A 16,957-nucleotide genomic window follows, 5' to 3' on the forward strand; every position below is an offset into this window, starting at 1 on the left:
ACTTAAGTTTGTTCTGGAGTTACGGCTAGTTTGTTTGGTTGAGTTTGTTGCTGTGGTCTGCTAGCATAGTGGTTCTCGACCTCCCCGCTCGCTGCGTAATCGTCTCCCGCACGTTCCGACCCGCCTTTCCGTTTTGTTGCGCGCTACTCGCTCAACGCCTCCGTTCTGCCCGTCTCGTTTCATCGTGCGTCGCTCGTTCAGCGTTTCCGTCCCGTCCGTTGCGTCGCCCGTTTACTACCCGCGTTTTCGCCAGTTCCGTTCCGTTCCCTGTTGCGTTGCGCGCCGTTCGCCCGTCCTTCCCGCCCCGTCCGCCTCGTTTCCCGTTTCGTCGTGCTTCGTCCACCCAGTCCTCTTTCCCCGGTTGCCTCTGTTCCTGTTTAGTCTCACGTTGCTTTCAAGCACGTTAGACTTACTCAATAATTTCTTACTCACTTTCGCCGAGTAATTCATTACTCGGTAACTTCTTTTCTGCTCTTCGACGTCTTGATTATCAAGTCGGTATAACCCTCATTCCACGTGTTTGGTTGAAAGTTACTATACATTGATAAATTAGCCATTTCAATATCATGGCCGAACAGCAAGAAAAATTGAAAAAGCTCTTTAATGCAAGATCTAATCTAGAATCTGAGTTTTGTAACATCCATAAGGACATCACAGATGCCATAGATCGTCAAGACAGGAAGGTTAAAGTTGAACGCTTGGTTTCTAAGTTAAAGGATGTCTTCAGTAAACTGGTGCAGAAGAATGAAGAACTATTTGACTTAGCCAGTAAAGCGGAGAACCCAGATTCAATTTACCCTGTCCTTGAGCAATGGTTGGATGATAAAACCGAGAACAATGATAAATTCTTGCTTGCGGCTAGAAGCTATATTGACTCAGTTGCTGACCGAGACACCGTATGTGAGGGCGTTAATCCTCAAGGCCAATCTAAGAGAAGTTCACGCAGAACAACATCATCAATGTCTAGCCAGCGTAAAGATGAATTTCTCATGGCAAAACTAAAACGCGAAGAGGCCGAGAAACAAGAACAAGCTGCCATGCGCCTCGCTAAACAAAAACGCGAAATTGCCATGAGAAAAAAGGAGCTTGAAATACAAATGGAACAGATGGCACTTCAAGAATTGGAGGAAGACCACCGCCAGCGTGTTGCAGCAGCTAAATTAGATGAGGTTGATTTAATGGATAATCATTCATTGTTTAGTCACCACTCAAGTGAACTGAATTTGTTTAAAGATAGGGGATCAGATAGAAGTCAGGGACTTGTTCAGGATTGGGTAAATTCGTTTCCAGCAGGTAATTCAAATGAGTTAAACTTTTCTCGTCCTGGTTCAGCAACCGCCGAACCTCCTGTTAAAGATACTTCCCCTAGTTATCCTCCAGAAAACCCAAGTAATGTTGCCGATAACTTACATCATCTTGAAATGCTTTCTCAGTACACACGGCCAGGAGTTGCAATTTCTGTTGCCCAGCAGGAAGCTTTGTATCGGGAATATCTCCAGGCTCAACTGCAGCAATCACTCATTGATCAAAGGGCACATAGTCCCTCAGGCAGTGGTGAAGTGAACCAAGTACCAGTCGACGTACAAAATGTCGCACTCCCACCACCTCAACCACCTATGCAACCTCCTCGGCCACCGACACCCGTTATGGCACCAACGAACTCCATTTTTGTACCTGATTTTTCAGCAAACCCACAGGTAAATCAGTTCTTGGGTCCAAAAAGCTCCAGTGTACCTTGTCAATTACATTTGTCGAAGCCTCACAATCCGCAACAACAGAATCCACCTCAAAGTAACATTACACACCAAACACAAATCCCTATTGCCCATTCCCCGCATAAGGTCCCTCCACCTCTAAACCCACTCTTGAACCCAACTCCCGTAATCCCGCCTCAACAATTATTTAATCCTCAGCCTCCCGTGATTCCGTTGCCCATCCCAGCGAGCACAGCAACATACCTACCCGTCCTAAACATTCCAAAGCAAAACTTTGTCCAATCGCCTCAAAATCGCCTGGTGCCGTGTCCTACAGCACAGAAACCTCCCCTGAACTGTAACCTTGATCTAAACTTGTGGTTTTCCTCAGGATAAGCCCCCAAACGTAAACCAGGCGACAAATAATGCTACCATCTTCAAAAATGTTCAACCGTACCTACCCCCAAGCACAGCTAACCCTGCTATCAGCCATGCCACCTTGCAAATGAGTGCACAACATAATGCAAATAGCAACTACGCAGCTAACTGTAGCATCCCTGTTAACCCCTTTAGTAAAACTACTAACATCGCGCCACCTTTTCTTCACGCCGGTTATACATCCGACATACGGGCATACTGCTCCGATACCATTGTGTTGGGGTGGCCCACCGCATCCCACGCCTCCAGCGCCAGCATCTGAAAATGCAAGCTTGATTAAGGCATTCACTGACGCCTTATCTAGCAAGAGGAATGACCCACTACCCGAATGGAAGTTGTCACAATACAGTGGGGATCCTCTACAGTGGCACGAATGGTATGGCCAATTGGCGCAATTGACTCTCAGTCCTTAACTGATGATGTAAAATTGACATACCTTAAGACCCTCGTAACAGGTAAAGCTAAAACAGCTATAGCTGAGTTCGCCTACTGCGGCGCAATGTACAAAGACGCACTGAGGACCTTAGAACGTAAATTTGGCCAACCACAGGCGGTTGTAAGTGCACATTTGGACAAACTCAAAAGCTTTCCACGACTGAAGATGCACAATAGCGATAACATCATTAACTACTCGGGGTGTATTTCAAGTCTTGTCGGGCTATTTAAATCGCTGTCATACGATTCGGAATTAAAGAGTGCTGCGCTTCTCAACACTGCCGTACAGAAGCTACCACCCAACATGAAGGAGTCATGGTCACTCTTCACGGTCAAAAAGCATTGGGTGAAACCTACTCTTCTTGATTTCAACGATTGGTTAAAAGAGAAGGCCGAAGCGCACGATTTAATGAAGAATACCGCACCTAAAGCAAGGACTGAGGATACCAACAACTCAGTAACAAGATCAAAAGTTGCTTCAAAGGCATTTGCTGCAAATACGCAACAGAAGAGTAACCCTAAGCCGCAACAGAGATCTCCGTCAACATCAATCTCTAGTTGCATTGTATGCAAAGGCAGCCACCGGTTGTGGGAATGCCGTGTCTTTAAGGAAAAGACCCCCACGCAGAGAGCCAAGGTCGTGGCTGAGGCAAAGCTCTGTTTCTCTTGTTTGCGTGATAAACACATGTTTAGGCAATGCCCAAGTCCCCGTAAATGTAGGAAAGATGGTTGCAACAGCTCCCTTAACACCTTACTTCATGGAGCTGAAAGGGTTTTTCCAGCTAAACCCTCAACAAACAACAACATCGATACTTCGAAGTCGAACGCAGGTACAAGTAGGCCATCTACGGGTCAACAGCAACCAAGCAAAGCAACCACTTTGTCTTCCGTGACGGATGTTAAAGGCCTCCTTCAGGTCACGGAACTGAAACTTACTAATTCTTCTGGTACCAATACTACGGCGTTGGTTTTATGCGATACCGCTTGCAGTAACTCTTGGGTGTCCGATAGTCTCGTAGCTAGACTCGGTTTGCAGGGTACCGCATTAAAACTGACCGTCAAGGGTATAAACACGGAAGAACTCATAGACACAAAGGTGGTTCAATTGACTGTGACACCTCATAAAGACCAAGACTTCGAAGCTTTCACTGTGCGTCCCTACGTGAGAGAAACATTAAACGTAGGTTCTGACATCATTGACGTCAAGTCCATGCAAGAAACTTACCCACATTTGGCAGTTCTAGATCCAGTAAAATATAGCTATGGAGAAATTGAGATGATACTTGGACAGGATGTCTACCATGCCATCCGCCCGTTAGAGTATTTTTCAGCCGACGAAAAGTGCTCACCGTTCGCTGTCCGCTTGCCCATAGGTTGGGTTTTAAGTGGCCCACTCCCGTCAAATTCAAGTTTAGTCTCGGTGTGTTTCAAAGCCAATATTGAACAGGATTTTGAATTAGCTTGTCAGGTTAAATCTTGGTATGATATGGAATCGTACGGCGCGTTCAAGCAAGTTGACCCACGATCCGCAGCGGATGCTCGCGCGCAGGAAATACTTGAAACAACAACCTTCCATAACGGCCAAAGATACGATGTCGGTATGTTATGGGCTGATGACAACACCCAGCTCCCAAATAACTACTTTTCGTCACTTGTACAGCTCAAGTCTCTCGAAAAGCGGCTATCGAGAGATACATCATTGAAAGAAACTTATGCTAATACCATCCGTGAAGACTTGTAAAAAGGTTACTTGATTACAGTCCCTGATGCTCACAAGGTAGAGCAGCGGTCGGATAGAGAGTGGTACCTACCACACCATCCCGTAATCAATCCGAACAAACCGGGAAAAGTGCGTAGGTATTAAATGGTGCAGCAAAGTTCCACGGTACTTCTTTGAATAAATCTTTGCTCACTGGCCCCGACCTGCTCCAAAACCTAATCCACGTACAACTTAGGTTCCGTCAACATCAGTTTGCCGTGTCCGCAGATATCGAGGGTATGTTCCTCCAAGTGGGTGTCCCTGATTGGGACCAGCCATCACTGCGTTTTTTGTGGCGGGAGGACCCCACAACAAATGTTGTAGTGTATCAATACATGCGCCATATATTCGGGGCTAAAGACTCGCCCACATGCGCTAACTATGCACTGAAACGCACGGCCCGAGACAATGTTAATCAGTACCCGGAAGCAACCAAAGCCGTCCTAGAAAACTTCTACATGGACGATTACTTGGATTCGGTGGAGTCACCTGAGAGGGCTCTCAAAAGATCGAAGGAGTTGGTACATCTTCTCCATCTAGGTGGGTTCAAGCTTACTAAGTTTGTAAGCAATGTACCAAATCTGGCTGATCGAATTGATGGGTCAACTCAGTCTACCGAACCAAAAGTAATTGCCTCATCTAAGGAGGATTCTTCGCACGTGCTTGGGTTGAAATGGGATCACAACAATGATACTCTAGTTGTGAGTCGGGGTACCTCCAGTACAGTAACTAAGTCTTTAACACAACGCTTGGTATTGAGCCTAGTGTCTAAGGTGTTTGATCCCATCGGCCTAGTGGCACCATTTACTGTTGGTGCCCGATTGTTACTAAAGGGGTGTCAGCGGGCAGCACTGGGATGAAGAATTACCAAAAGACACGGTTGAAAGGTTCCTCGAATGGAGTGTAGAACTACCCAAGCTTGCAGAAATCACTATACCGAGGAGCTACTTTTTGGGAAACTTTAAACACCTGGAACTACACATGTTTGGCGATAGTTCCCAAGAGGTCTTCAGCGCTGTTGCATTTATCCGAGCTCAAGTAAACACTTCTAGTGGGCCAAAAACAGAGCTTGCATTTGTCCTGGGTAAAGCTCGTGTAGCACCTATCAAGGTGATGACAATTCCAAAGCTAGAGCTGCAAGCTGCTTTACTGTTCGCTCGGTTGAAACAAGATATCTGTCGAGCCCTTACTGTGCATGTCAACAAAGTTTATATGTGGACCGACAGCACTACTGTCTTGCAGTGGCTCAACTCCACAAGCAAGCAGCCAATATTTGTTGCAAACCGCGTATGCGAGATTTTAGAACACACTAGCGTTGACGAATGGAACCACGTTGCCTCAAGCGATAATCCAGCAGATGCCGGTACTCGTGGTATGTCCGCTGAGGTTTTGCAATCAAGTAGCTGGGTGAGGGGTCCAGATTTCTTAAGAACCAAGAAATTCCCGTTCGAACCAAGCATCGAAGTAGTTAAAAACATCAAACTTGGTATAGTAACTAAGGAAACTGACGAAACCAATACATTGGCCGCATCCGTAACCAAGTCAACTAAGGAACCGCCCCCGCAACTAATTCCCTTCGATAAGTACAGTTCTTATCAGAAGTTGCTACGGATAACAGCGTACGCACTCCGCTTGTTACCTTCTCACGAATGTTACTGTAACGTCGATGGTGGCATCATAGACCCCACGGAGCTTGACGAAGCCGAGCGTCATCTCCAGTATCTTGTGCAAGGGGAGTCATTCAATGCAGAGAGAAAAGATCTTCTCGAAAACAAACCCGTTAAACGGAGTAGCCGTATTGCCCCGTTTTCTCCCTTTATTGGGCCAAACCGTCTAATCCGATCGGCAGGCCGCATCAAGCGGTTGGTCGAAGTTGACTTTGATGTAAAACATCCTATCGTTCTGGACGCACGCCATGCATTTGTAAGGTTGTTCCTCAGGTACACCCACGTTAAACATCATCATCAGGGTATTGATTACCTGCGGGCAAAAGTACAGGAACGTTATACCATCCCTAAATTACGCTCCTCACTACGTTCCATTAAATCTAACTGCCTTACGTGCAGGATGTTCCGCGCTGCCACTATTCAACCCATCATGACTGACCTCCCAGTAGAAAGACTCGCATACCAGTCTCCTCCCTCACGAACACCGGGGTCGACTACTTCGGCCCGTTTTACGTTACTGTACGTAGGACAACCGAGAAGAGGTGGGGTTTCCTCTTCACATGCTTAACTACTCGTGCCGTTCATGTTGAAATCGTTCCGTCCAGGGACGCCAGTTCGTGTGTAATGGGAGTGGAGCGGTTCGTCTCCCGTCGGGGTAAACCAGCCATTATTTGGTCAGACAATGGCACTAACTTTGTTGGCGCGGAAAAAGAAGTACGCGAGAACATCGAAAAGTGGAACAGCATCAACATCGCCGTGGAACTTGCCCACAAAGGCATCAAGTGGAGGTTCAACCCGCCCAGTGCGCTACACCAAGGTGGCATCTGGGAGAGGCTAGTACGTAGTTTCAAGCGCATACTTTACATTATCCTTGGAACACGTCGCCTCACGGATGAGGTTTTAAGTACCACTTTTTGTCTGGTCGAACATGCACTTAATTCTCGTCCGCTAACGCCCGTAAGCGCCGACCCGTCCGACCTAGGAGCGTTAACACCTAATCACTTTCTCCTCGGTAACCAAGCACGTAGTCTCCCGTCCATCATTGGCGTAGATGAGTTTGATCACCGTAAACGTTACGCCCGCGCGCAGTCTTACGCTAACGCTATTTGGTCTCGTTGGATCAAAGAATACGTACCGGCGCTGAACCGACGTTCCAAGTGGCAGACGCCTGCCGAGCATCACCTTAAGACCGGTGATTTGGTTTGGGTAGTTGAAGAGACCAACCCAAGGGGTTACTACCCCGCTGCTCGGATCACTGAACTTCGTTACGGTTCCGACAGCGTCGCACGCTCCGCCGTATTGCGCACGTCCTCCTGATCGCTCGTTCGCCCGCTTGTAAAATTAGTACCAATTCTCCCAGCATCTTCTTCTGGGCCGGAGGATGTTAGTAACTAAATAAATCTAAGCGAGAATATTAACCAATCAGAATCGAGTATTTAAATTACGTATAGAATTGCGTCTAATATACACAAAAAGTTCCGGAAAAGTTCGTATAACCTAATTTTAAGTAAATAATACCATGATATGTATCGAATAAGGCGGTTTTAGGCTTAATATTTTAAGGTTCTCTAGACGATTGTTGATCGATTATGAACTGATTCTGACGTCAATGACATCAGACAAAAAACCAGTAAAAGAGCATCAAAAAAACCTTGCCGTCTAAACTCTCACTTGTTGCTATGATCGTACTGATGCTTATACGTTGTTGGATTGTACGTTGAATTGGCCGATAATACGTTTGAATAAATTGAAACTTCGAAAGTCTGATTTTGTCAGCTTTATATTGTATTATTTAGTTTATTTTTATTTTGTTTCTGTAATTATAAGAGTTGATATAATTTTTCGGTCATTAAAATAGAATCACCGTATATTTTTCTGGTAGCTCTTTGAATTTTTGGACAAAAAATAGTCAAAACTTAAGTGAAGTTTAAATTAGTAGCCTTATGAACTGTGGAGATTTTCTCTGGCTTTTTGGTATTTGTTGCTCTCTGTTTGGTTGTTCATTTCTTGTGTTACCAAGTATTTTCGCGTATTTTAACTGTTACTGCTGTCCTGTTTCCAATTTTCAAAGCAGTTTTATTTAAAACAGAACTAAATCTGTATAACAAGGTTTTGCTGGCATGTATTTTATTGTCGAAAATTAGTGCTCATGAAAATCAGTTGAGGCAATCTTTTGAAAAATTTCTCTTCCTTAGCTTTTTCTTGGATTTTCAGTTTGCGAAGTAATTGTTGTTACTGACCTTGGATAGCAGATTAAGATTGATGCCAAATGTCAGCCTCAAGGTGAAAAGATGAAATGCAAGCGAAGGTTCGAAAAACTCGAGGCATTAAACAGTGAGTAAAACTGAAGAAATTATTCGAAATTCAGTGTTAGTTTTCAGTTGTTTTAGTTATTGGGACTATAATTCTTCTTTTGTTTTCTTTTTAAATTGCTCTCGAACGAAGTTTGAAGCAATCATTGTAAACGTGTTGGTCTTTTAAGGATTCGAAAAGGAGTTTTGAGATTCTACAGGTTTTTTCTAGCTGACGCAAGTTTGTTCATGACTTGAACTTTTGACTTTTGTTTTCGCATTGACTTCTTTTTTTATAGAACTTTGACTTCTGTTTTCAACAATGGACTTTAGCAGTAGCCTAGCTACTAGTACATAGAAATTAGGAACTGGTAACACTCAATATGCAAAGATCATTAGAAAAGTTTTCGCATAAGTCTCTTCTCCCTATTCGAACTACAGACACCACGCATCTACGCACCTCATTTTTTTTAAAGCATGTCTACAGTTTCATTAAGCTATTAACTTCTTCCAGTTGTTTCTTTTCTAATTCTCTATGAGCAGCATTGCTCTTTTGTGACTATGGTCGTTTTTCATCGGCAGCATGTAGTGGAACCATTTCAACCAAGAATGGTCAGGCTAAGTTTAATTCAACCTCAAGCTAAGTTTAATTGAGATCCGATTCTTACACAGACATCTTCACGGAGGCGCGTGATAAAAGTCAATAGTTGGTGTGTGAATCACATACTTTACGTCTCTGCTATCATATCTGGGATTCATAACGTCTGGCAAACGTGGCCAAGACAAGATGATTTCTCTTGAATGAAGTTGTCAATTCACTAATCATCTTGTCTTGAACTTCATTCAAGAGAAAAGGTTCTCAAGATTTGATAGGGGTGTGTAATTTTTTTAGTAAATAAAAATGGTTAACTGTGAGTGTGATGATCAGGAGCGAAATTGAGCGTAAACATCAATCTAATCTTTTTTTCGGGTCACTTGTTCAAATAAAAGGCACAAACTCTGAAACAAAACTTTGGTACAAATGAAGCCATTGTTCCAATGTCCTTCTCTTTCGATGCACTATAGGTCGCTTCATGTGAACGCTCTGTAGGTGGCTACATATGAATATGGGAACATTTTGTGCCACTCACAGAATCATTCGAGAGTTTTTAGTTTTTCGACGGATGTCCTACTTAAAAAAAGAGTTCTTACTCCGTTGTATTAAGTGTTTAGATTTTATTTGCTAATTACGATATTATTGAGCTATGTCAATGTCATAAGAGAGCTTCCTCGCGCATTGCGAAGAATATTAGGTGTCAGGACAAAATGCCCAATGCCAATATACCCAATGTGAAAATTAATGCCAATATAATTGCGGCAGTTACTGTATTTTTCCTACTTTCAGATCAATTGATGCAATATTGATTTTTATCATGTCGAAGTCGCCGCCTAAAAAGAAAGAGCAATCGCGTGTCCTCTCGAATGATCAACAGAATGAGATACAGGAAGCGTTTGAGTTATTCGATGCTGATAAAGATGGACAGATCAATTATCACGAGTTCAAAGTGGCAATGAGTGCTCTTGGATTTATGAAGACAAAATCAGGCATCCATTTCACTCACCCATGATTCTTGCATTCTTTCATATTCTGTTTAAGTGATCTATTTAGTCAACCTGGGGGATTACTTTTTCAAACTTAATTTGCATGTCTAGTTATGAAGTATCATTCCGTTATATTTTTTTCAACTAATAGAAGGCTGGAAGCTTGCAGTGAAGAAAATGAATTTCCTCCTAGAGTTTTTAAGAGTTTTATTTAACCTTTAACTGAAGTGTGACTTCAATTTATTTGCAAACTTTGTCTTTATGAACCTGATTTTTTTTATAATTGCTCACTTTCGTTAGCAGCAGTCAGGTGGTAAATTAAAGGCGATCAAACCAGGTAGTTATGGATTGAGCTGCTCTTTTTTCTGCTTGGTCGAATACGAGAATCATGGGTCGAAAACTTGTCCAGAAACACAACAGATTATGCAAAAGTATGAAAAAGATTCGACGGATATGATATCCCTAGAGACATTCACGGAGATAATGAAAGAGTTAATTCTGGCACAGGATCCAAAGGAGGAGGTTTTAAAAGCATTTCAGCTGTTTGACTCAGATGAAACAGGCAAAATATCTTTCAAAAACTTGAAACAGGTTGGTCCACAATCGTAAATAAAAGGATAGTTTTTTCCCTATTAAAAGCGAATCTTCAAATTTATCAATTCAAGCGATAGCAGTGTACCTTATTGGTGGTTCAAAAAATTACGAGCGAATTCGATGCCTGAGTTACTGTTTCGATCTAATGTAATAAGAGGAAGTCCACACTATCTCGTCTTTTTTGATAATCCTAATTTTACCGGTCAAATATTTATCGTAGAAAGACTTATCATGTATTTTGAACTCCTGTACGGAGTACTAAATTATTGCAATTGATTGTAATAATTTATTGAGCAATTTCTGTTTTTAAAAGGATCTTGGTTTTCCTTGCATCAGAAGAAAAAATGCAGCAAATTTTTGGAAACTGAGCAAATCTATATTCAGAACAAGGAGAATCCGTATGTGCGTTCGCACATAAACTCATCATTCCGACCCAGCTCATCTACATTTTTCACATAGAGATTAATAAATTAACATATCGCCATATCGTTTAACAAACTAATAAATGAATAAAACAATCTAAATTAGAGGGCAGATGAGACCCGTGACTACCATCATTTGACTACCAGAAAGTACGGTGATCGAAAACAAATAATTACAAATATTAATTACGAACAAAACTCGTTGTCCATTTTTTGAAAACCATTAATAACCAAATCAAAATGGCATCAGATAACACTTATACTAAAGAACAATATCCTGTACTTCATTAGAAAGAATATGGGACTTTTCTTCAATGCGACTTGGTAACAAGTCGACAAGAATTGAGCAAAAGGGCAAAGTTTTACTAATCGTTGCTTTTTTGTTTAAAAGAATTAATGTCAAACTGATTAGAAACATTATGCATGAATTGAAATCATTGAGAGATTATTTTATCTCTCTATAGAGAGCAACTGAGAAGTTTCGTTATCCGGGATATGTAATACGACTACAAAAAGAACGACAAATACAGGCAGGAGATTTGCACGAAAACGATGTCCCAGCCAATTCAACATAAATCTTTCCACTGAAAACATTAAAAAATTTTGATTTCGTTTTTTTTTCAATTGATCAGAGAACCGCCCATTATTGCGATACTGTGAAAAGAAAACAAAAATGAGTGAATATGCAAAAATCACGAATACTGGTTTTTTGGAAACTGGTTGTACCAAGAAATACCATTTGAAGAAAATAAAACCGTTATAAAATGAAAATTTTAGTTCAATGGATAAGGTATGTGACTTATCTATAGAGTGACTTATGCTAAGCTAAAAATTAGCAAGATGTAGATTGGCAAATCTCAGAAATCCATTGTCTTTTCAAAATAAAAATTTTCAAATTTCATAGCAGACGTAAGATTTCGACTAAATGAGTAGACAGTTTATCTTGCAACTTCTTCGAAACTAATTGCGGCTGTTGTTAGTGAGACTAAATAATAAGAAATTAAAATAACATTAAATACAAGCCAATTAAAAAAAACTTCGCGAACAACTTTACTAAACCACAGTGTTGAAGCCTTTAAGTTTAAAAAATATAATGGCAAGAGAATTAAATCTTCTTTTGCGCGAGAGAATTAACTTCTCATTTGGGTCTCTTTTGAGCGTCATAAAGTCTCTTTGTAAAACGACTATTTCAAAATTTTAGCAAAAAGAACCACAAAAATTGAGAAGTATCTAAATTTCACAAAATTCTTTTGAAACAAATTGTCTAAGCCCTGAAGACATCAGTCAAAACGTTTAATCGACAGAAATAGCTTCATTTGGTTCAATAGAACATTAAATAGATCTCTCAATTATCAGGCTACTTGCGAAAATTATACAACATTGTAAAATGCGAAAAAGATTGCAAACCAAAACAAAATGGGATAAGTTGAAGAATAATTCCATTTTTTTGAAAAAATTTACTTTAAAAGTCAATAAAACTTTTCGCTACCGCTATCAGTTATTAAATTTATTCATGTATCCATAGTTGTCCACTAAGAACTTTTGTTACCCATTAGGTGGCATACGACAACAAAAACTAACAGCAAAAACATGGCAAAAATAAAAAAAACTACCAAAATCTGCAAGAGAACTGTGTGGCCGCACCTAAAACCATATGTTCTGAAAACAATACATACTTTTAGTTACAAATTTTGTAACGCGTTGTACAGTTAGATTGTTAACTGAAGTGAAAATTTACCAAAGAATCAAAATACAGCAAAAATGAACAATTATGCACAAATATCACAAAATCTTGTATGAAAACTCGTAGTACCAAAAACAAGAAAACGTCCTTGTAAAACAATCCCACACAAAATTAGAAATTAGTTTGTATTCTATAAGCAAGAAAGTTTGACTTGTATTTGCTGAGATCAATCTAAAAGTTGACAGATGTATTATAAAAAAATTACAAGTTTAAAAAACACTGAAATTTCCTCAAAACAAATACATTCAATGACATAAGAAACATTAGGTAACAACCAAATTTACGTAAGTGGTTCACTTACACTTCTTGAAGAAGCCATTTAGGTCATTTAATGGCTGGACTTAGTAATCAGACTACAAAAATAGTAACAATTGAAGGCAAAACACAAGAGTTCAGTTAAAGTTTACTAAAATTCGTCTTTAAAGCCGTAAAAACCATTGTTCTCTCAAAATAAATTATGTCTAAATTCGGCCTCAATTTTACATAAATGGGACCTGTCATTAATGGTGCCGTGCATCAAAATTTACTCAGTTATTAACATGAAAAACAAAAGCAAAATTTTTTCAAAAAAGTCAGCACCAAAATGAAAAAATTCTTATTGTAAGAATCCATGACAAGATCAAATGTATCCCTGATTTTGCCGCGCGTCCAACAAACTGCTGAAATGTTTAAAATTTTTGGGAATTAGACCAACTGTTGAGTTGAATACTTCGAATATGAAAAAAAAACAATGATGCATTTTTTATAATTATCGACTCAAATTTGTAAAAAAGCGGCAAAATTTTTTTCAAAATATATTATAGGGCACCGAATTTCAACTATTTTGGAGTTTTCAGAGATTGTTTCATCGGGTTTGAGGTGTTTACTTTCGGCAAACTTACACAAAGTGGACCGAAAACGCGTATTTCTGCAATTTTTGAAAAAAAGGTCTGAATTTTGAAAATTTTATCAAAGAATTCAGCCAAAGAAAATCCAATCAAACAATTCAGCAACGCTCCTCTATCGCTACCGTTATCGCTGCGGTAACATTAGCACTCTACCGTTGAAAATTTAAACATATTTTAAATAATATTAGCATAATTGTGCTAGATTTCAGCAAAAATTACTGAAAATCTGAATAAAACGGTCGAATATTCACAAAACTTTAAACCTCGATAACACCCTGTAAAGAACGAAATTCGAAAACATCTTTTTAATTCCATATTCTTGGATATAAGTGCTTTTTATGTGTGAATTGTACCACTCGCAACTCTACGATGAATATATCGATCGGCCAAAATTTTCTGAACAAAAAAACCCATTTAAGTATATGGTTCCTCCCTCCCCCTTAAACTGGGGGTCAGAACAAATTTTTTTTATCTCACTTGCAAAAATGGGGCCCGGAAATCTCTCCAAGTTGCTACTCTATCTGCTGATAATCGGAAAGTGAGTTTCTCCAACAGCACGCGGAGTTGAGCTATGACAAAAACTGAATATAAACTGAAAAAATGAATACAAGTGGTAGGGATAATTCATTTTTTTGAAGGTGAATTTTAAATCAGTAAGGTGGATTTTAATTCTTTGCTTTGGTGGTTTTTTGCCTGATTTCCGTAACAACGAAGTTAAACGAAGTTAAAATTGCCCAATTTTGCGCCTAATTGAGTTCCTAACATCCTACGCCCCGTTCATATTTATATCTTTAATTGTCAAAAAAGCTTCTTGTTTTTCTTTTGTATAACCTTTTACAATTCTTTTCTGTTTGTTAAAAAGGTAGTTTAAGAATTTAATAGGTCGAGTTAAATGTGCCCTTTTGAAAATGAATGAAAAAATTAATAGCCAATGATACAATTAAATTAGCAAGCAATAGAAAAAGCTTTCTACTTCATTTTTAACACTTTGTATAAAAAATGGTCGAGTTTTTAAAAGAATTTCCTATCTGCTATTAGAGGTTAAAAATTAAGTTCAAACAGAAATGCCTTGAAAGGAGTCGCTGTTTTGCGTTACTAGTGCACAATTTAGAATACTAAGAATTTTTCTGCGCCTACATATTAGTCAAATTCCTTTGTTGGAATAGGGTGCCAGTTGACCACACTAGCCACAAATTTGAATTATTTGGTGGCCCAAAGAAATAGAACTGTTATATTGTTTGTCATTTTCCAATTTTTTTAAAAAAATTATACTGACAGGATGGATTTCCAATCTTCTCGGCAAGATAATTTTTTTAATTGCTCCTGAACGAAGTTCATAGCAATTATTGTAAACGTGTGTGTCTTTTTTATGCAAAATTTTTGCTTGACAGTTTTGACTTTTCGGGTGACTTTTACGCCCTTGACTTTTTGCGTTTCGCTTGATCTAAACTTCTCTCTCAATCACACTTTCAAGCAGCTGAACTCAACTGGCGGCAGTTTAATACTAAAGTCAAATGAAAAGTGCGCCGAAACTGGTGCCATTTTTCACTTTAAATATTAATAATGGTATATCTTAACCTCTAATCTGGTTATTTGAGAAGCCCACTATTGAACTTCTTAGTCTCATTTAGCCCCCCCCCCCCCCCCCCACTTAAGCAGGTTGCAATTGATTAGAGCTCCCACTAGTCGTTCGAGCGCAATTTTTCTGACGTTTAGTCGGTTATGTTTAAATCCAGCGTTTGCCTAATGAACTAGAAGTAATGAGCATAGTAAATGTTGCGCAACTTTTCACGTTTTTTGGAATTCTCTTGCAAAACAGTTTAGTGTACATTTTAAGGATGTTTTCAAGACCCAGTCGTCGCGCTACCAAAAAATGTCAACTAATTTCTTTTAAAATGTCCTCTTGGAGCAGAAGCAAAACTAATTATTTAAAATCTGTTCACCCCTTGTTTGTATTGTCAAATGTGATTATCACCGTTTCCGACATTAAAATCTTCCTTTTTATGCTGAGATCTTACTTTATTGTTGTAGCTTACGTTTATTACTGTAATGTTGCTTCTTTTTTACTTCTACTTACTTTGAGGATAGATAGCAGCAATTCTATCTTGTTAGTATCGAAGAAGGATTAAAATGTTGTACATACAAATATGTATTAATCAGATACTGTATTAACCAAAAAATAATGAAAAATTTGTTGAATATTGAGTTCCAGCTTTCATTAGGGGTAGGTTGACCCTAAATTTATGGTTCAGATTAAGTGATTCTCACGTAAGTGATTCTCACAACCAATCTCAATAAATGTACTCCTATTTAACAATTGTGAACAACGCTTACCTTAAATTTAATTGCAGGTTTTTGAAACAAATAAGCGAGAAAACGCTTAAAAGCGTATAAAGAGTTTGCAACAAGGAAATTTTAAATGTAGTTACAGAAAGTTGTCTATAGATTTCAGGCTCTCAACGTAAGTAAAATTAAAACATTTAAAGAAATTACATTCCACGTGCTTTGTTATTATGATCCACTCTTAAAGTAATTCAAATCCACACTTAGTGTAATTGAAATTCATGCCTTTGATAGTACAGCTTTATTTAACTAGATTTCTACAAATTAAGGTAATTAATTTGGACTCCTTTCGAATATTTTTACAAATATCCCTCAGCTATCATTGTGAATTTTAATTGTACAAAATTATTAAAATTACTTAATAAGCTACGTTCTAATTTGTCCAGCTAAAATGGTAAGTAGATTTCATGTGAACTCTACTAACGAAAGATAGCAAGTAGATTTCAGAAACTTATAAGCGTTATTACGACCCTCCGTAGTGCAGCGAATTTTGCTTAGGATCAATCAACTCGCAATGTCAAGTTAACCTGCGAACTACTAAAAGAAAAAAACACTCACGGTAGTTTCTCTAAGTTACCTGAAGTTTCTCAGCTTTAGTTACCGGCTTTAAACAATATGATTGATCTACCTCCAGCCTCATTTTTCGTTGCATTTCCTAGGACCTTTACCAAACTCAGAACTTCTTAAATCTCTGTGAGCAATTCCCTGTAGAAGAACAAGTCTTTCAGCAATTGGGCAGTTATTAATTCTAGGTGGCCAGAGAGCTTGGTGATGAAATAAGCGAGGACGAGTTGAGAGCAATGATAGCAGAATTCGACAAAGACAATGATGGAGAAATATCACAACAAGAGTTTCTCAATATCATCTTGGGTAGTAGCGAAACAAGTTGATACAGTCCACGAGAAATAGTGCGTTTGAGTTGAATTGGCGTTCATCTCCTGCCCATGTTTGGATCTTGTTTTAATTTGTAAATCAACTTAAAACTGGAAAATGATTTGTACCCTTCTGTTTTTGTGCTCGTTTTTAGTTTGATTGTAAATATAGATCCTCTGTAAAATTTAGATTTTGAAGAATTAGATATCGCGACAATCCTGTAATTTTA

At 39.2% G+C, this 16,957-nt stretch overlaps 1 protein-coding gene across 1 annotated transcript in view; it reads left to right on the plus strand.

Moving 5' to 3' along the window:
- LOC142337845 (centrin-3-like) overlaps window positions 1–16,952 on the plus strand; it is a 447,449-nt gene extending 430,497 nt beyond the window's left edge. Inside the window, exons 2-4 of the mRNA XM_075387396.1 lie at window positions 9,667–9,868; window positions 10,275–10,456; window positions 16,608–16,952. Coding sequence (XP_075243511.1) covers window positions 9,697–9,868; window positions 10,275–10,456; window positions 16,608–16,745 — 492 coding nt within the window. The 5' untranslated portion in view covers window positions 9,667–9,696 and the 3' untranslated portion in view covers window positions 16,746–16,952. The remainder of the gene's footprint in view (window positions 1–9,666; window positions 9,869–10,274; window positions 10,457–16,607) is intronic.
- Window positions 16,953–16,957: the final 5 nt, after the last annotated feature.

The sequence above is a fragment of the Convolutriloba macropyga genome, chromosome 4 (assembly GCF_964194025.1).
Source record: "Convolutriloba macropyga chromosome 4, txConMacr16.3, whole genome shotgun sequence".
NCBI lineage: Eukaryota > Metazoa > Xenacoelomorpha > Acoela > Convolutidae > Convolutriloba > Convolutriloba macropyga.